The sequence below is a fragment of the Pantherophis guttatus genome, chromosome 8, assembly GCF_059756535.1.
Source record: "Pantherophis guttatus breed Tessera chromosome 8, ASM5975653v1, whole genome shotgun sequence".
NCBI lineage: Eukaryota > Metazoa > Chordata > Lepidosauria > Squamata > Colubridae > Pantherophis > Pantherophis guttatus.
In genome coordinates this window covers 7,628,893-7,649,087 of record NC_142070.1, presented here as the reverse complement: position 1 = coordinate 7,649,087, position 20,195 = coordinate 7,628,893, and the positions used below count along the sequence as shown (strand labels likewise).

At 42.5% G+C, this 20,195-nt stretch overlaps 1 protein-coding gene across 1 annotated transcript in view; it reads left to right on the top strand.

Annotated features, from left to right (window-relative positions):
- Window positions 1–6,134: 6,134 nt before the first annotated feature.
- The window catches only part of MOB1B (MOB kinase activator 1B), a 50,352-nt gene continuing 36,291 nt past the window's right edge, over window positions 6,135–20,195 (top strand). Inside the window, exon 1 of the mRNA XM_034431259.3 lies at window positions 6,135–6,576. Coding sequence (XP_034287150.1) covers window positions 6,563–6,576 — 14 coding nt within the window. The 5' untranslated portion in view covers window positions 6,135–6,562. The remainder of the gene's footprint in view (window positions 6,577–20,195) is intronic.

The following is a 20,195-nucleotide window of genomic DNA, read 5'->3' as shown; positions in this document are numbered from 1 at the left end:
GCACGTGGGCTCGGGTGGATGGTCCGTGCGCCTGCGCGGGAAGCCGTAATTATTTTCCCCATCACCACCCAGATCTAAAAAAAAAAAAAAAAAATGGTCTTGTTTAGGACGGTTGCAGTGCAGGAGGTCGTGCGAACCAGCTTTTGCAACTTTTTATTTTTTTTTTTAATTTTGATTTATATGCCGCCCTTCTCCGGAGACTCAGGACGGCTTACAGTGCGTTAAGCAATAGCCTTCATTCTTTTGTATATTTATACAAAGTCAGCTTATTGCCCCCACAAACTGGGTCCTCAATTTACCTCCCTTAGAAAGGATGGAAGGCTGAGTAAAACCTTGAGCCTGGCAAGATTCGATCTTACTTTAATTGCAGACAGCTGGTGTTAAATTACAGTGCTTTAGTCTACAGACCTATCCAGGCTCTGTAGACTAAAGCAAAAGTCAATGGGGGTGGGGGGGAAGCTGGTTTCACTTAATAACTGCAGGGATCCGCTTAAGAGTGGTGGCAGGGAAGGTCATTAAGAGGAGGCAACACGTATTGAACGACTGTCTCATTTAGCAACAGAAAATTTTTTGTTTAGGAGCCTGGATAGCTCTGCAGACTAAGCACTATAATTTAACGCCAGCTGTCTGCAATTAAAGTAAGTTCGAATCTCCCCAGGCTCAAGGTTGACTCAGCCTTCCATCCTTTCTAAGGTAGGTAAATTGAGGACCCAGTTTGTGGGGGCAATAAGCTGACTTTGTATAAAATATACAAAAGTATGAAGGCTATTGCTTAACGCACTGTAAGCCGCCCTGAGTCTCCCGAGAAGGGCGGCATATAAATCAATTTTTTTTAAAAAAATTGCTATGCGAGTGATTATAGGGCAGCTGCTTGGAAAAAAGTGCCGAAGGATTGTTTTGGAAACTGAAAAGCCTGCCCAGTTCCTCTTTTCAATTTTTGTCTGTGTGTGGAGCAGGGGTCAGCAACCTGTGGCTCTAGAGCTGCATATGGCTCTTTCACCCCTCTGCTGCGGCTCCCTCTCAAAATATGCATCACAATTGCCAATGCGAGACACCCGCCGGCACACGATTTATTGAGCTCTTCAACCCCCGGTAGGCCAACCATGGATAAATCCAAGGAAAGAAAAGTTTCAGAAGAAAACAGAACATTTAATTCAACTACATATGCTAGTTTTGTGGCCGCTCAAGAAATAGTCAGACACCGGGAGGGTTTTGTGGCTCCCGGTGTTTTCTTTTCTCTGGGAAATGGGTCCAAATGGCTCTTTGAGTGTTTTAAGGTTGCAGACCTCCCTGCGTGGAGGAATGTTCTTTCTTTCCTGGAGAGTAAACCATATGAAGAACAGTTGCAGATTTTGGGTTTGGCTAGTCTAAAGAAAAGAATTAGGGGTGACATGATAGCGGTCTTCCAGTATTTGCGAGGCTGCCGCAAAGAAGGTCAAATTATTCTCCAAAGTACCGGAAGGGCAGGACAAGAAACAATGGTTGGAAACTAATCAAAGAGAGAAGCAACCTGGAATTGAGGTGAAACTTCCTAACATTGAGGACAATTAACCAGTGGAAATCGTGGGCGCCCCATCACTGAGGTTTTCACTTGTCTGAAATGGCATTGGGTCTATTGCTTGAGTAGGGGGCTGGACTTAAAAGACCCCCAAGATCCCTTCCAGCTCTATTCTATTCTAATTATGGGGTCCTCAATGGCGATCATAAGTCGAAGACTATGTGTATGTTCGTTCTCCAGGGTTCACGAATACAGAGCACATTTATGGCAAAGGGGTGGGGAGGGGGGCTCTTAAAGTCCCGGGCTAGCCTTGCCAGCCTTCCCCAGAAAGATCCAGAGTCAAATGTTTTTCCAAACTTTGGCAACTTTTTAAGATGTGCAGCTTTCGACTCTTTAGAATTCCCTAGCCATCATATGAGTGGAAGTCTTTACATCGTAGTTGCAGAGATTGAGAGAGATGGAGCTGGAGTTTAGCTGTGGCTTATGGTTTAGTGAATCAGGCCTGTAACATGCAAGTTATGACCACAGCTGAGCCCAAAATTTCTGAGTTTTGCCCTATTTTACAACCTTTCTTGCCACAGTTGTTAAATGAATCAGTGCAGCTGTTGTTAGTAACATGACTGTTAAGTGATCTTTGCTTGTTTGGGGGGGGGGTTTGCAAAAGGTGATCACATGACCCCGGGATACTGCAAGCATCCTAAATACTGGTACATGCCAATTGCCAAGCATCCAAATTTTGATCATGTGACCACGAGGCTGCAAAGTCATATGGGTAAAAAAATGCTCATAAGTCACTTTCATTGCTGTTGTAATTTCAAACGGTCACTAAATGAAGAGTTGTAAGTCAAGGACTTACCTGTATATGGGTATTGTATGATTTTTGCATCTCAGTACCACCTTTAGTATCAGAATGCTTCCTTCCACCCGTGAGTGGGGCTGGTCTTATTAAGGTACAAAGAGAGAACAGGATAATTGTCTTGAATCTCTAGCCGCCTCTACATAGGGAGATCTTTAAACGAGATCAATGATGATATGGAGGACGTCTCAACAAATCTTTGCCAAGAGGACTGTTGAAATGTTGAACTGGCTTTGATCAGTGTTAGGGATCTGATGTGGATTTGTAAGTTGAAAGACTTAGAATAACTTTATTGTCACTTTGAATGTACACTAATCGGCACACATTAAAATGAAATTTCGTTTCATACAGCTCTCAAAGGGTCTCCACCTCTAAAATACACCACCTAAAAATGACAAAATAAATATAAAATTATCAGTGGTGAAATCCAAATTTTTTTACTACTGGTTCTGTGGGCATGGCTTGGTGGGCGTGGCTTGGTGGGCATGGTGTGGCTTGGTGGGCGTGGCAGGGGAAGGATACTGCAAAACCTCCATTCCCTCCCCACTCCTGGGGCCAGCCAAAGGTGGTATTTGCTGGTTCTCCAAGCTACTCAAAATTTCCGCTACCAGTTCTTCAGAACCTGTCAGAACCTGCTGGATTTCACCCCTGAAAATTATGCATATATCCACATATATTATATGACACAGAGAAACAACACAGTCTGGTTCAGATGTATACATGTACATGGCAAGAAAAACGAACCTTGCAAGTTTACCAGATGGATGGCATGGGGAACAAAGCTATTAAAGAGGATCTGGTAGTCCTGCTATACGGTAGATACTTCGAAACCTCCTCCCAGATGGGAGCAACAGAAACAGACCGGGAAATGGGTGTGTAGAGTCTCTAACAATGCTTCAAGCTCTAAGCACCATAGTGTTTATAAGCAGTATCCTGAATAACAGGAAGCGAGCTTCCTATAATCTCCGCTGTCCTCACCGTTCTCTGTAGGGACCTTCTATCTGAGGTGCTGCTGCCACCTGACCTGCATAAGGTGCACATCCTGTGGATCATGAGTATTTTCTTTCCAAAGGGTCTTGTACATCCTTAGAAATAGCAGATGAGTCTGGGGAAGGGCAGTGGACCATTGGTTCTGGATTCTTAGCAATGGCAAAAGGGCACCTGTGGTTGTCCACAACGAAACACCTTCTCCCCCAGGTGTTTTACTTGGGTGGGCCATGAAGAACATCTGAAGCAAGCCAACCATGGGTTGGAATGCATTACACCAACCATCTGACCATGGGGATTATTATTTATTTACTTGTATCCCATCTTTTATTATTTTTACAAACAATTCGAGGCAGCAAACATACCCAACATGCCTTCCTCCTATTTTATCCCCCAACAACACTGTGAGATGAGTTGGACCCGTACAGCCAGAGGCAAATGAGGAAACATGGCATCATCACACAAATGCTGCAGTTTACCTACTTACGTCACCCATGTGTACTCAAGTACGTTGTGAAATTGCACCATGTGCATGTCACTGGGGATTGCTGTGGACACGACTACATAAAACAATGACCTCTTGAAAGGTCATAACGTTTATTATTTATTGATTTATTTAGAAAATTTATATGGCTGCTTGACTCTATTTATTTATTTATTTATTTATTTATTTATTTATTTATTTATTTATTTATTTATTGGTTCGATTTATATGCCGCCCTTCTCCGGAGACTCAGGGCGGCTTACAATGCGTTAAGCAATAGCCTTCATACTTTTGTATATACCTACTTAGTAGGGCTTTCGGGGGCCCCCCAAGCGGTGTTCTTTTTTATACAGTCACCTTATTGCCCCCACAAACCGGGTCCTCATTTTACCTACCTCGGAAGGATGGAAGGTTGAGTCAACCTTGAGCCTGGTGAGATTTGAACTCGCAGTAATTGCAGGCAGCTGGCAGCTAAGTGCTACTTAACAGCACTTTAGTCTGCTGCGCCACCAAGGCTCATGACTCCAGGTAGCTTATAGAAGTAAAACCAAAATACGAAATCCGATGAATATCTACCACCCTGACAACAAGCAAGCAAACCACCGGAGCAATTCTAGGTGTTGCAAAGTTGGTCTAATGGGTAAGGCACCATGAAAGCTAGCTGGATGACTCTGGGCCAATCATCAGGAAACAGTCAGTTCTAGTCCCACCTTAGGCATGGCCTGAAAGCTGGCTGGGTGACTTTTGGCCCCAGTCCCCCCCTCCCTCTCCCTCCCTCCCTCCCTCTCTCTCTCTCTCTCTCTCTCTCTTTCTCTCAGTGCAGCCCACCTCACAAGGTGTTTGTTGTGAGGGAAAATAGGAAGGAGTACAATGTACGTTCACCATGTTTATTTATAAAAATAAATTTATATTTCATTTATAAAAATAAAGACAGGAGATGACAGATAGATAGACAGGCAGACAGACCTAGATATAGATAAGATAGACAGACGGTAGATGGTAGATGAGAGAGAAAGATAGAGATGATAGATAATAGATAGATGAATGATAAAGGTTGATAGGTAGATGAGAGAGAGAGAGATTTTTTTTATTTTTTTTTTATTTGATTTATATGCCGCCCTTCTCCGGAGACTCAGGGCGGCTTACAATGCGTTAAGCAATAGCCTTCATTCTTTTGTATGTTTTATACAAAGTCAGCTTATTGCCCCCACAAACTGGGTCCTCATTTCACCTACCTTAGAAAGGATGGAAGGCTGAGTCAACCTTGAGCCTTGGAGAGATTCGAACCAGCAGAAATTGCAGGCAGCTGTGTTAATTACAGGGTGCACTAAACCCCTGTACTATCAAGGCTCTATCAAGATTGATGGATAGATGAATAGATAAAAGATGATAGATGGATGATAGAGGTTGATAGGTGGATAATGATAAATAAGATAGGTAGATGATAGATGATAGACGAATAGATAAAAAGATGATAAATGGATGATAGAGGTTGATAGGTAGATAATGATAAATAAGATGGTAGACAGACAGACAGACAGACAGATAGACAAACAGACAGACATTGATAGATGGTAGATAATGATGGATGACTAGATAAAAAGAGATGATAGATGGATGATAGATAGAAGATAAATAAGGTGCCTTCCGCCGTGCCCTTAAAACCTTCTTTTTCCAGCAAGCCGGGCTGGCCTAACACTTTTTAAAATGTTTTTAATTGTCTGTTATTGTTTTTAATCATGGGGCCAAATTTATATATATCTTTTTAATTGTATTTTAATGTTTGTAGTTTTATGTTTTTACTTGGCTGTTCACCGCCCTGAGTCCTCAGGGAGAAGGGCGGTATACAAATTTAAAAATAAATAAATAAATGAATGAATAAATAAATAAATAAATAAATAAATGATGGTAGGTAGATAGATGATAGATAGGTGATAGACAGACAGACAGATATTGATAGATAGATGAATAGATAAAAAGATGATAAATGGATTATAGAGGTTGATAGAGGTTTAATGATAAATAAGATGGTAGGTAGGTAGATACAGACATATTGATAGAAGGTAGATAATGATGGATGAGTAGATAAAAAGATGATGGATGATAGAAGTTAATAGGTAGATAATGATAAATAAGATGGTTGGTAGGTAGGTAGGTAGGTAAATAGATAGATAGATGATAGATGAGAAATAAACAGATGACAGAAGATTAGAGATAGATAGATAGATAGATAGATAGATAGATAGATAGATTGATTGATTGTTTGTTGTCGGTAGATTGTCAATGAGAGAGAGGGGGGGAGATATGATAGATGATAGACAGATGTAAATAGATAAGGAGAGAGAGAGGGAGAGAGATGGTAGGCAGGCACCTGTTGAATAGCACCTGCAGCCAGGAAGGCCCGAGAGGCGCAGAGGAATAATAATAAAAAAAGAGGACCCTCCATCGGCCGCAAGGCAGGCAAACCCTCTCCCTGCCCGTCGGACAGGCTCCAGGCGCGTCGGACTACAACTCCCATGGTGCCCACCCTTGCCTGCCTGCTTAGGGCGGGAGCAGCGCTGCCAGGGGAGGCGCGGCCAGCAGAGGCGGCTCCGGACGGCGGAGGCCCTCCCGCTCGCCCGCCTTCCCTCCGCCTCCCCTTCCTCCTCCTCCTCTTTCGCCCGCCGCGGCCGCCTGCCATTGGGAGCCGCGCCGAGGCAGCCGCTCTTGCTCCGCCGCCGCCGCCGCCGCCGCCATCATGAGCTTCTTGTTGTAAGTGCCCGAGAGACGCGTCCGGCGGCGGAATCGCCTCAGGCTCCGTCGGCCTCGCCGGGCGGGGAACAACCGGCGGCCTGGCCCGGCCTCGGCCTCGGGTGGAAGGCAGCCTCGACGAGCCTCCGCCCGTGGTCGAGGGAAGCGGGAGGGTTTCTGGGCAGAACCGGCCGGAGAGGCTCTTCTCCTCGGGCCGTTTGTGGCTCTTTCCCATCCGGCTGGCTTCCCTTCGGCTCGGTCCTCCCTCCCTTTTTTTCCTTCCTTCCTTCCTTCCTTCCTTCCTTCCTTCCTTCCTTCCTTCCTTCCTTCCTTCCTTCCTTCCTTCCTTCCTCCCTCCCTCCCTCCCTCCCTCCCTTTCTTCCTTTTCCCCTTCCTTTCTCCCTTCCCTTCCTTTTTTCCTTCCTTCCTTCCTCCCTTTCTTCCTTCCTTTCTCCTTCCCTTCCTTCCTACCTCCCTCCCCTTCCTTCCTTCCTTTCCTTCCTTCTTCCTTTTTTCCTTCCTTCCTTTCTCCCTCCTGTTTTTCCTTCCTTCCTTCCTTCCTTTCCTTCCTGTCTTCCTTCCTCCCTTTCTCCCTTCCTTTCTCCCTTCTTTTCTCCTTCCCTTCCTTCCTACCTCCCTCCCCTTCCTTCCTTCCTTCCTTCCTCCTTCTTTCCTTCCTTCCTTTCTCCCTCCCTTTTTTCCTTCCTTCCTTCCTTTCCTTCCTATCTTCCTTCCTCCCTTTCTTCCTTCCTTTCTCCTTTCCTTCCTCCCCTTCCTTCCTTCCTTCTTTCCTTCCTTCTTCCTTTTTTCCTTCCTTCCTTTCTCCCTCCCTTTTTTCCTTCCTTCCTTCTTTCCTTCCTTCCTTTCCTTCCTATCTTCCTTCCTCCCTTCCTTTCTCCTTCCCTTCCTTCCTTCCTTCATACCTCCCTCCCCTCCCTTCCTTCCTTCCTTCCTCCCTCCCTTTTTCATTCCTTCCTCCCTCCCTCCCCTTCCTTCCTTCCTTCCTTCCTTCCTCCTCCCATCTTCCTCCCTTCCTTTCTCCCCCCTCCTCCCCCTCTTTCTTCTTTCCTTCCTCCCTTCCCCCCTCCCCTCTTTCTCCTTCCTTTCTCCCTCCTTCCTTCCTTCTTTCTCCTTCCTTCCTTCCCCTCCATCCCTTCCTTCCCTCCCTCCTTCCTTCCGTCTTCCCTTCTCCTCCTTCCCTCCCTCCGTCCCTTCAAGGCCATCCGCTTCTTCCCATCCAGCTCCTGGAGGGGAAAAAGTGCTTTTTATAAAACATATATTATTTATTTTGGGGGGTGGATGGGAAGCAGAAGGAAGTGGGGTCCCTTTGGCTGGCTTTTCTCTCTCTTCTTCCCCCCCACCCCCAGTGAATGAACCTCCATTGAGAGGGCTAGGATATTGGGGAGGGGGCTCGCCTGAGTGGGAGGGGATTCAGAGATCCCTACGTGGGGAAAGAGGGCTCTGGGATGGATGAGTTGCCTTCCTCCCCACCCGCACCCCCCATGTCTGCTTTGAAAAAAGTTTAAAGTGGTTTTTTTTCCCCTTTCCTAGAAAGCCACTCCAGTAAAATTTGGGTGGGTGGGTGGGAGAAGATCGTCTTTGCTTGGGGGTGGGTGATTTTCTGTGATCCATAGGGTAGGGGGTGTGGAAGTGAGGTGCATGTGTTAAAGTGTCTTGTGTCAACGAGTAGCCGATAAATCTAAATAAATGAACTCCTTGCTGTTAAATTGGGGCAGAATAATGGGGGCTTTCAGTACCACCCCCCTTATGTCTGCTTCCCTCTGTTCCCCCCTCCCCATCACCACTCAACAGCAGCTGGGTGGCTCCCCAGGGGTCTCCTTTTGCAGCCATAAAATGGGATGACATCCCCCTCCCACCCTCGTCAAGGGAATGCAGGGGTCCTGTAATCAATCATCCTTTCTTTTGCAGGAGTCTTTTCAGACATCCTGGTGGGTTTGGTTTGTTTTTTTTTCAGATGGAGGAAATGCCCAATTTAGAAACATTTTGTGTACGTGTGTATTGTTTGGGAGGGGGTTGCCTTTTGAGATCCAGATTGACAGCTTAACCCAGTTGGGGCTGTGATATGGAGATGGCCTTCCTCTTCCTTTTACAGACTTGGCCCTGTGTGGTTGTGTTGTTCCGGCTTTTTCTTAATGATCTTTGACAAAAAAAAAATAAATTCTGGCTTGTAGCGAGAAGCAGGTTTACCAGCTAAAAAAGAAAATCCTTTAAAAAATATGGTATCTAAATTTAGAAAGGCGGTGGTGTGGTTCTTAACAGCTCACTTTCTAGAATATCTAGAGGAAATGCATCGAGCGGCTTTTCTTTACGGTAATAGAATTTTACCGTTCTCAGAATTTTTGCGTTTTGTTTCAGATTGCAATGGAATGCAGATTGTGATTTTTTTAAAAAAAAAAATCTCTTTGGACAGAAATTTTACAACTGTGCTAATAAAAACGACGTCCCTCCTACTTCCATTATTGACCATTTGAGGAATGCTGGGAGTACATGATACATCTATTAAAGACTGTTGCATCCCTTACAGAGTTGTGAAGGGTTATATATGTTGCCTTGAACTTGTGCATAAATCTTTTAACAATAAATAACAGTCCTTACTAAATTTTCCTGATGTTAACTTTTGAGGAAGCAGCATCTATAAGTATGGGTTTACTCCCAAAATGGCACACAAGTAATAATAAATTATGAATTTCATTAAACCTATGGAATAATAAATATATCGGGGTATCCTTATTTATTAAATCAATTTTTCTAACTATGTCCAGCATTGATATCAGATCCAAAATTTGAAAAGTTGGCTCTATTAATTGAGAGAAGGTTTTATGCCAAAATAGTCATGACTAGGAACATACGTATGTACAGCCTATGGGTTTTTTTTTTTCCATTTGGTTTTCTGGTTCAAAAACAGAAACTAAATCTCTACAGGAGTGGAGACATTGTAATTGTGATAAAAGACATCAGTTAAATGAATTACCACTGGAAGGGTAAATGCCAAGGGATATCCTGGGGGGGCTTCAACGCTAAACAATTCATATAGCACTTTATTGAAGAAGACTAATTTAGTGAAAACTGATGATAAGATGACCAGGGAGATCGTGTTGAACTCTGATTATCTGTTGCTATTGTTGGAAGAAATATCCTTCTGGGTTCTGCTCCAAGCGGGGAAAAAGACACTGGAAACATGGAGAATGCTTGGAAAGATGGTTTAATGGTGGACAGGATCACATGGCTTGAGTTCCTGAACAGAAAAGGGCAGATACAGCGAGTTTTCGGGTTTTATGCTCTCTCTGGCTTTGAACTTCCTGGGGCCCAGAAAGAGTATCCTGATTGGTTGTCAGACTTCCGGGGGGTGGGGGTCTTAGCTAGCCTTGCTGGCTGATGTAATCTTCCCAGGTGCCATGTGGGGAGTTTCTGTCTAGATGGGTCCTGTTGCCTTGCAAATGAGATTCATTGACAAAGATTGAATTTCTGCCTCTGGCCCATTAACAAAAGGGTGGGAGCAGGAAGGTGGGAGCTGCTTTGTCTTTAAAAATATGCTTCTCCATTTCTCATACAGGGAAACATAATATTCTGCCTTTTTAATATTTCCCAAAATATTTCACTCTTCCAGGAAAAGGGTGGGTGCTAACCTCCTACACTATCCTGGCTAGTTGTGAGAACTGAAATATTGCAGTCTAACCACATTTGAGGGACGCGGTGGCTCAGTGGCTAAGATGCTGAGCTTGTCAATCAAAAGGTCGGCAGTTCAATGGTTCGAATCCCTGGTGCCGTGTAACGGGGTGAGCTCCCGTTACTTGTCCCAGCTTCTGCCAACCTAGCAGTTTGAAAGCACATAGAAAAATAGGGACCACCTTTGGTGGGAAGATAACAGCGTTCCGTGATCCTTTGGTGTTGAGTCATGCCGGCCACATGACCACGGAGACGTCTTTGGACAGCGCTGGCTCTTCAGGCTTTGAAATGGAGATGAGCACCGCGCCCTAGAGTAGGGAACTACTAGCACATACGTGTGAGGGGAACCTTTACCTAAGCACATTCGATTGCTGCAAGCTGAAAAAATATAACTTGTGCAACCGAAGTGAGTTTACAGGAGTTCTTGACTTGGCACCATTCGTTTTGTGACAAATTGAAGTTACAACTGTATTTTAAAAAGTGACATGTGGTTCTTGCACTTACGACTGTCGCAGAGTCCCCACAGTCACGTGATTAAAATTTAGGACAGTTGCAGCATCCTGGGGTTTACCTTCAGATGTTTACCTTCCAACCTTCCCAGCCGGCTTCCAATAATAAGCAAAGTCAGTAGGGAAGGCTCGATTCGCTTAACAACCATATGTTTCACTGAACAACTGCTGTGATGTGCTTAGCAACCAATGGCAAAAATGGTCGTAAAATTGGGTGCGAGTCACTTAAGAATCACCTTGATTACAACGGCAATTCTGATCCCAATTGTAAGTCATATGTTGAGGACTACAGGTAGTCCTCGACTTACGACTACAACTGAGCCCTGAATTTGTAAGTGAGACAGTTATTAAATGGATTTTGTCCCATTTTACGAACTTTCTTGCCACAGCGAATCACGGCAGTGGTTAAGTTAGTAAAACGCTTGTTGAGTGAATCTGGCTTGATTTTGCTTATCAGAAGGCCGCAAAAGGGGATCGCATGACCCCGGGACACTGTGAACGTCGCAAATATGAGTCGGTTGCCAAGCATCCGAATTTTGATCACGTGACCACAGGGATGCTGCCATGGTAATAAATACGAAAAACAGTCATAAGCCCGTTTTTTCAGTGTCGTCGTAACTTGGAACGGTCACTAAATGACCTGTTGTAAGTCGAGGACTACCTGTAGTGTATATTGATCCCCTTTTTTAATATCGTGCCATAAAACACAACCAGACTATACTCCGGCATGTGCAGATCGATTGCTTTTAAAACTGTTTAAGGGCATGCCAAACCCTTCACTCTGTGCTGGGGATTAGTATTATTTCCCTATTGTTTTATTTTCTTCTTCTTGTGCCATATCCATCATCGGACGTTGGCGATCATGTTGGCAATCCTATTTTTATCAGCAGCCGCACGAAAAAGTGCTGCTGAGTTTTGTCCAGACCAGTCCCTTAGATTTTGAAGCCATGATCATCATCTTCTGCCTGGACCTCGTTTGCCTTCAATCTTTCCTTGGAGGATTAAGTGAAGGATGCCGTATTTTTCCGGGTGTCTCATTGCATGTCCAAAATCAGGGTGGATAAAAATCAATGATTTTTTTTAAAAAAATCAAAAAAAAAATCAGATTTTTTTTATTTAAATCGGATTTTTTTGATTTTTATTGAATTTATTTTAATAAAAAACTTTTGAGGTAAAAATCTATCGTAAGATAGTTTTCTATTTAAGTTACATAAATAATTTAGTTTATTCATCATGAAATGGAGCTTAGTTGTGTAGCATGAGACTGTATATTCTGCAACACTGGGACTATCGGTGAGTCAACAGTGGGTCAAAGGAGTAGCAGAGATGACAGTTGCTCTTTAACAATTATGATTTAAATCGAGTTGACTTCAATCAAGCCTTTTTACTAGTGATTGCAATCATGATTTCAATTGTGATTTAAATCGACTCGATTTAAATCAAATCCACCCTGTCCAAAATATTCTAACTTTCGCTTTTTAGTGGTTTTGATTATATTCCCTTGGCTTACCCAGGCGGTTTATCACCTCTTCATTTCTGATTTTGTCAACCCAGTTTATATGTAACGGCCGCCTGTAGATCCACATTTCAAATGCTTCCACTCTCTTCAAGTGGCTTTTATGTCAGAGGCCCAACTCTCAACTCCGTAGAACAGGATAGAAAAGATGTAATATCTGTCAGACATTGTTTTATTTGGGCTTGTTTCTCTGGTGTGGACCCTTGCTCAAATCCAGTGGTGGGTTCCTCCCGGTTCCGCTGAGCCGGTAGCGGTGACGATATGACATCACCAAACCGGTTCTGCCCCCCCCCATTATTCTTACCTTTTATTTGGCCCCACCCCCAATCTATTGATGCCTCCTGAGTCCCAGCTGATCAGCTAGAAGGAAAAACACTGTTTAAAGTCTTGCTGAGGGGCTTCAAAGGGCCGCCCTACAGCTGATCAGTGGTAAAAGGCAATGTGGTGGTAGACTGGTGCCTCCAAAAACAAATGAGTAGACCAGTGCCTGCAAAAACAAATGAGTAGACCAGTGCCTGCAAAAATAAATGGGTAGGCCAGTGCCTGCAAAAATATATGAGTAGACCAGTGCCTGCAAAAATAAATGGGTAGCAAGCAGTTAAAAGCCTGGTAGACCAGTACCTCTGCTAAATCCTAAAGAATTGTCGCATGACCATCAAGCCACACCCACAAAATAAGCCACGCCCACAGAACCGGTAGTAAAAAAATTTAGAACCCACCCCAGTCCACACCAGAGAAACAAGCCAAGATCAGGTGGATGAAAGCAACCTGGTGAACTAAGCCCCTCCCCTTATCCACCTGGGGTGAAGCGGCAGCCATGTTGAAAAAGGATGGAGCTTGTAGCCTAGGGCTGCTATGCTGCTTTTTACCCTCCCGATTAAAAAAAAAAACCCCAGCAAAATGGATATATAGGCACTTCCTTTTGGCCCCTTAAGTCTCAACACCTTGAAATTGTGAGAAACCTTTTGACGTCTTGGGACTGACAATGGAAATGTAATCAGCAGATAAATCTGGAATTAAGAATGAGGAATGCAGTTTACTTTGTTTTGGGCTCTTAACAAACAGGAGATGCGAACATGCAATTCTTTCTTGTTTTTTGTATTAAATTCAGGTGTTTTAAGTTAATTTCTGCTGTGGCAATTGGAGTCGGTGCTGGAAATCAAACCTCCTGAAATAACAGAGAAAAAGCTGAGTTTCTAATCCCGTTTTCCAGAGTTTTTGTGGTTATAGGAAGGTTGAGAGGAGAACAGGAATCCGCGTGTTTTAGACAAATCACGGCATATGGCATATATACAGTTTATTTCTTCTCTGCATAAACTCTGGAGTTGGTCTGGCGGTGGTTGTACACCAGTATTGGGGTTGTGTGCTGATAAGATTCTGGATTGTTAGACAGTCCTGAATCTTTCATTGGAAATTTGAGACCGAATCTTCAAGTTGGCAGTTGTTTTTTTTTAAAAGAACAAATTGCTGCATAGTGACAAAAACCTACCCTGCAATTCCCAGGAAGATGTTAAAGATAGTTCTTGTGGGCGTAGCATATGGCAACACACCACTGCTTTTATTTGAATTATTTAAATTGCCTAAGAAAGAATGCCTGGGGAGGGGGCGGCATGCTCTTGAAATTTTATTTTCTCAGTTTCCTATTGATTTAGCTTAATTAGAATTTCAATTACATAAGTGCCCCCATAAAAAATTGCCAGCAGAATTGTTTATTTGCAAAAAAATAATCATGTTTAAAAACTAAAGTATGCTTGTTATCCAAAGCTTTTGCTTTCACAGCATGAGTGTTGTTTTATGTCTTAAGCGATTGTAATTGTTTTATTTTAAGGAAATGAAACCCCTCAGCATTTTCAAACAATCCGTTCGAGATCTTATCCCTAATTCTTTTTCTAGATTTCATCGACCGAAATAGTTTGCATAATAGAATTTAGAAACTGTGCCCTATGTCGCAGAAGGATAAGTGTGTGTGTGTGTATCAAATTTATATTTGCTGATAAAGAAATATAAATTTGGTATAAAATGGTTTGTCGTGAATGCGACTACTTGAGGGTTCCTGGATTGGAGCTGAAAGGCAAAAGGGAAGCAGTATGCTCCCTCCCATATTGGGGTAGACCAGGTGCTTTGATAGAAAAACACTATATATATATATAGGTCTTTGGTTATTCGGGTTTTCTCCCACGTAAAATTGGAAGTGTCTTGGCGATGTTTCGACGAAGTCTCATTCGTCATCTTCAGGCTGGTGTTTTCGGCTTCGTGCTTCTAGGAGCAATGTGTGATCGCAGCTGTTTCTTCCCTTTAACTGCCAGTGGGGGTGTGAACTGATGGGAGCTTGGCTGTGTTCTGATTGGGTGGAGGTGTGTTCTGATTGGTTGGGGGCTTGGCTGTGCTCTGATTGGATTTTAAAATTGGATTTTTCCAATTTTACGCGGGAGAAAACCCGAATAACAAACACCCGCGAAAACCTCAGAAAACAAATACACACGCACGCATGCACACAAAATTTTTAGGCAGTAACTGCAAAACTCAACATATGAGAATCTTAGAATTAGTCCAGATTTATCACCTGGTAAGACTTGCACATTATCCTAAATTCATAAAAATCCAGGAATGCTTCTTTCCCTCTAGCTAAGCATAAATCTATTCAGTGGGTTTTCTATATATATACAAAATATGGTTTAAAAAAACTCCTTTCATATGCGTTGATATAACAGCAGCTTCTTGCATGGCTTCTGAAAAAAGAAATCAGGGCAGCATCAATAAACAAACAACAAGCCAAGTATATGATAGCACTCTTTATCAGTTGTAACTTTATGATCCGGACAAAGAGCAGAGAAAGGTTCTAACAGTTTCTACCGATCAAAGAAATAAATATTGCATAAAATGCATTGGTTAATCACATTTAGCAGTACTTTTGTAGATCTTATTCCCTGATGTCTTCCTTACCATTGAGAACATCAGAATGAAGGATTTTAATGACAAATTCACTGGCTGCTTACTTTCTAAGTTAAAAACCCTCCGATGGCAAATATAGAGAAATATGAAACGTACTTGGCAAATAACCTAAGACACATCCGATTTATCAACAATATTTTTTTGGGGGAAAAACCAAAACCAAATTTTGTGTTTGTGATACCCATATTTATTATGAGAGAGTCAGTCTGTTTGTAGTAGTTAAGCAAGGAGACTGGGAGTTCTAGTTCCTGTTTTAGGCATGAAAGCTGTCTCAATGACTCTGAGTCGATCACTAGGAGATTGTGAGTTCTAGTCCTGCCTCAGCCATGAGAGCCAGCTTGGTGATTTAGGGCTAATCCCTCTCTCTCAGCCCAATTTACTTTACAGGGTTGTTGTTGTTGTGGGGAAACAGGAAGAGGAAGGAGTAATAGGCATGTTTAATGCCTTGAATTATTTATAAAACTATATTTATTAAATGATAGTTTGCTTTGAAGCAACGATGGGCAGCTTACATCGTAAAGGCTGGATTTTTTTTAAAAAATCTGCAATCTGAAAACTATGATTCACTCAACCCACTTTTCTGAGTTTGTTCGATACTGTGAAAGAGGAATTTAATTAAGTTGATCTAATTAAATGGTAAATGGAGTTATTCACACGGTTTTATACTAGAGCTTGGCAATAAATCACAACTTTCCAGGTATATTTTTTTTTAATAAATATTTTTATTGTACTTATTTATTGAAAATGTTTTTATTTTCTTTATAATACATCACATTTCCAGTTTTGCAACGACAGTGTACTAGCTGTATCCAGTCCTTTTTAAGTATACGAAGTTTTATACACTCTGATTATAACCAATATTCTCTTAATCATACATTTATAGTCTTTTTTAAATGCACAATATTGTACGTCAGAGTTATAAGCATTATTTTCATAATTGTACCATAACATTCTGTATATTTATCTCTCTCTCCCCTCTCTACTTCCTTCTCCTCCCTTTTCCTCTTCTCCTCTCCCCTCTCCTCTCTTCTTTCCAAGGTTTGGCTTTATAGAAATTGGCAAAGGTTCTTTGACATATCTGGCTAGATTAGCATCTTTATCACAGATAAAAAATGGAAGCTTTAAGCTGAGCGGGCTGCTCTGGATGGTCAAGAAATCAGAGGTTTTTATAAATATGACATTCCAGAGTTTAAACTCTTTTCTTCTGAAGGCTGGGGCAGTCCTGCTGAGCTTCTGTGTGTGCTAACATCTCAAAATAAGAACCACACCGTGCATTTTTTTGATAGCTGTCTAAGCTGCCTAGCCAAAATAACTTCTCACTGCTTGGAGCTATGTTGCATTTTTAGAACAACTGTCCTATCTAACACATCTCTGAGAAAGGGAAGGGCTTATTTGGGTGTTCATGTTATGACTACAAAGTACACACAGAAGTCCCTGAATCAAGCTAATAGGATGCCTGCCAGACATTACTTACAATAAACAAGGTCAGGTTGGAAGTTTGGAGATCTGCTTACTCTTGTTTATCTCGAGAAAAAAATATTTCCTACCAAGGCCAAGACCAATTTTTTTTGAGGTATAAGACATTTACCATGTTCCTTAAACTCTTTGATTTGGAGCAGAAAGAAAGTTTCCTGCAAAATCAAGACTTAGTCAATCGTAACATTCAGTTTAGTGGTTACCTCTTTCCTACAGTTTTAAAATCCAAAAAACAACGGTAATTCTCACGTTGATGTGATGAGAGCTAATGAAGTGGTATGGTTAAGATGTTGGAATTGGATCAGGAAGCTTAAATTCAAGCCATGGAAAGTTGCTGGGTGATTTTGGCTTAGAGATTCAACCCAACTAACTTCATTTAGTTGGTGGTGTTGTTGTTGTTGTTAGTTGTGAAGTTGTGTCGGACCCATTGCGACCCCATGGACAACGTTCCTCCAGGCCTTCCTGTCCTCTACCATCCCCCGGAGTCCATTTAAGCTCACACCTACTGCTTCAGTGATTCTATCCAGCCACCTCGTTCTCTGCCGTCCCCTTCTTCTTTTGCCCTCCATCGTTCCCAGCATTAGGCTCTTCTCCAGCGAGTCCTTCCTTCTCATTAGGTGGCCAAGATATTCTTGGGCTAATACAAAGAGTGATCTTCCTGAAAGTCATTTCAGGCTCCTGGAAAAAATCCATCCATCCATCGATGACACTTTTTATTTTATTATTATTGAATTTCTATACCGCCCTTCTCCCTGAGGACTCAGGGCGGTATACAGCCAGAATTAAAAAACATGCAGGACAAATATTAAAAAACAATTAAAAGATATATGTCTTCTGGAATTTTCTTTGTGAATGTATGTATGAACCTCAAGGAACCTATTCTGGTAACTTTTCAGTTTGTATCAATACCAGCAGTCTTGGATACAGATAGTCCCCGACTTAACAACCTTTCATTTAGTGACTGAAATTGCAACTGTCAACCCTGAAGCGAATCTGTCTGAGGCCATCTTTATGGCCTCTGGATGGGAGGAAAATAGATAGTTGGGGGTTTGTAGCCAAAACAGAAAGTTTTCCAGTGGGAACCAAGGACGTTTCAACAGGTGGCTGGAAGGAAGAGGAGGAGGAGTAGAGTAACCAAGGAACCAGCCAGTACCTCTATTGGACAATGTGACCGGTGACTTGTGGGAAAGGGGGAACTTTCACTTTTAATCAGGTGAAAACCGCCGAATCTTTCAGAGTTGGTTTTCACCATTTGTGCCAACATGATGTATCCAATAAATGTGTTCTTTGAGGAATCTACCTGCCTCAGAGTTCTGCTTTCTATGGATGCATTACTTTGAACGCTGACAACAACGGCACTGAAAAAGTGACTTACGACCATTTTTCACATTTAACCATTGCAGCATCCCCGTGGTCACGTGATCAACATTCAGAGCCTTGGCAACTGGTTCCTATTTATGATGGTTGCATTGTCCTGGAATCCTGTGATCCCCTTTTGTGACCTTCTGACAAGCCACGTCAACGGGGAAGCCAGATTCACTTAACTACGTTACTTTATTTATTTATTTATTTTTGAATTTGTATACCGCCCTTCTCCCTGAGGACTCAGGGCGGTGAACAGCCAAATAAAACTGCGGTGCTCCACTTAACCACTGTCGCAATAAAATGGGGCTTAACTCACTGAACTAGTGTCTCGCTTAGCAACAGAGATTTTGAGCTCGGTGGTGCTCCTAAGTCGAGAACTTCCTGTATTTATGTTCCTATATTGCAGGGGTGAAATGCTCCCGGTTTGGACCGGATCACTCGATCCGGTAGCGATGGCGGCAGATGGTTCGGAGAACTGGTAGCAAAAATCCCTCCCCCCCCCCCGTGCCCAGCTGAGCTGCGCAATCATCAGAGGCTTTTTTTTTTAATTTTTAAAAGCATTTTTTCTACAACCTCTTCGGCCGAAAAAATGCTTTTAAAAATAATTTTTAAAAAAGCCTCTGACGATCGCGCGACTCAGCTGGGATCGTCAGAGGCTTTTAAAAGCATTTTTTTTTCCGAAGAGGTTGTAGAAAAAATGGTTTTAAAAGAAAAAAAAGGCTCTGATGATCGCGCGACTCAGCTGGGATCGTCAGAGGTTTTTAAAAGCATTTTTTCTACAACCTCTTCGGCTGAAAAAATGCTTTTAAAAGTAAAAAAAAAAAAAAGCCTCTGACGATCGTGCGGCTCAGCTGGGATCGTCAGAGGCTTTTAAAAGCATTTTTTTTCCCCAACCTCTTCGGCTGAAGAGGTTGTAGAAAAAATGGTTTTAAAAGTTTTTTTTTTAAAAGTTGGCCACGCCCACCCAGTCACATTACCCCCCACCACCAAGCCACGCCCACAGAACCGGTAATAACAAATTTGACATTTTACCACTGCTATATTGTCAGACCAGCCAGCAAATCAACTCCAGAGGAAAACGAAACTTCCTTTTTTTGAGATTGGTGATGCTAACACAACCTTGCAAGTCTGATTGTGTGATATCTCCTCCCTCTTGTATTTCAGTGAATCAGGGCTGAGGCCAGCCATTTCCGAATGTTACCTCATCGTTCTAGACTTAAAATGTTTTTCAGTCCCTTTTTGCTTAACGAACAATTAGTTCCTGCACATTTTTTGCCAAGTCATCGTCCTTATTCTCTTACAGTATATATTGGATGGGAAAACGGTTATTCTTTGTTAGGCTTTTAATGTAATCATTAAACCGCAGCAAATATCAGCAATGAAGTGACAGCTGATAAGATTATTTTCTGCGTGGGGAAAAGAGCCAAGTTAGGGCTGGGCATCTTCTTTGTGATAAAAACTCAGACTTTGTGGAATCCAAGTTTTCTTGAATACACTGACATGGCCACCACTACTCCGCTCCCCCTTTCTAAATCCCTGGAATAGCAATCTCCATTCTCCAAATAAAAAGAAATTCTGCCTGATCTTTCACAAGAATGATGGAATTGCGGCAACTGGCATAAGACGGATACAGGGTACAGCTGTCAAATTCTTTGCTGACGTTTCCCATAACTGACATTTTTTTTGTATTAGCTTTAGAAACTTAAATATTTGGCCTGGAGTTGGAAGATTCAGAAATTCAGAAAATGAAAATGAAGCATTAACATGTTTCTACTCACTGATTTACTCACATCATGCGGATGATACCACTCTTAATAGCAGAAAGAGAAGAGGAACTAAAGAGCCTCTTGATGCGGGTGAAGGAGGAGAGTGCAAAAGTTGGCTTGAAACTCAACATTAAGAAAACTAAGACCATGGCATCCGGCCCTCTCAATTCCTGGCAAATAGATGGGGAAGAAATGGAGGTAGCGACAGATTTTATTTTCCTGGGCTCCAAGATCACCGCAAATGGGGACTGCAGCCAAGAAATTAAAAGACGCTTGCTCCTGGGGAGGAAAGCTATGGCAAATCTAGATAGCTTACTAAAAAGTAGAGACATCACCCTGCCAACAAAATTGCGTATAGTCAAGGCTGTG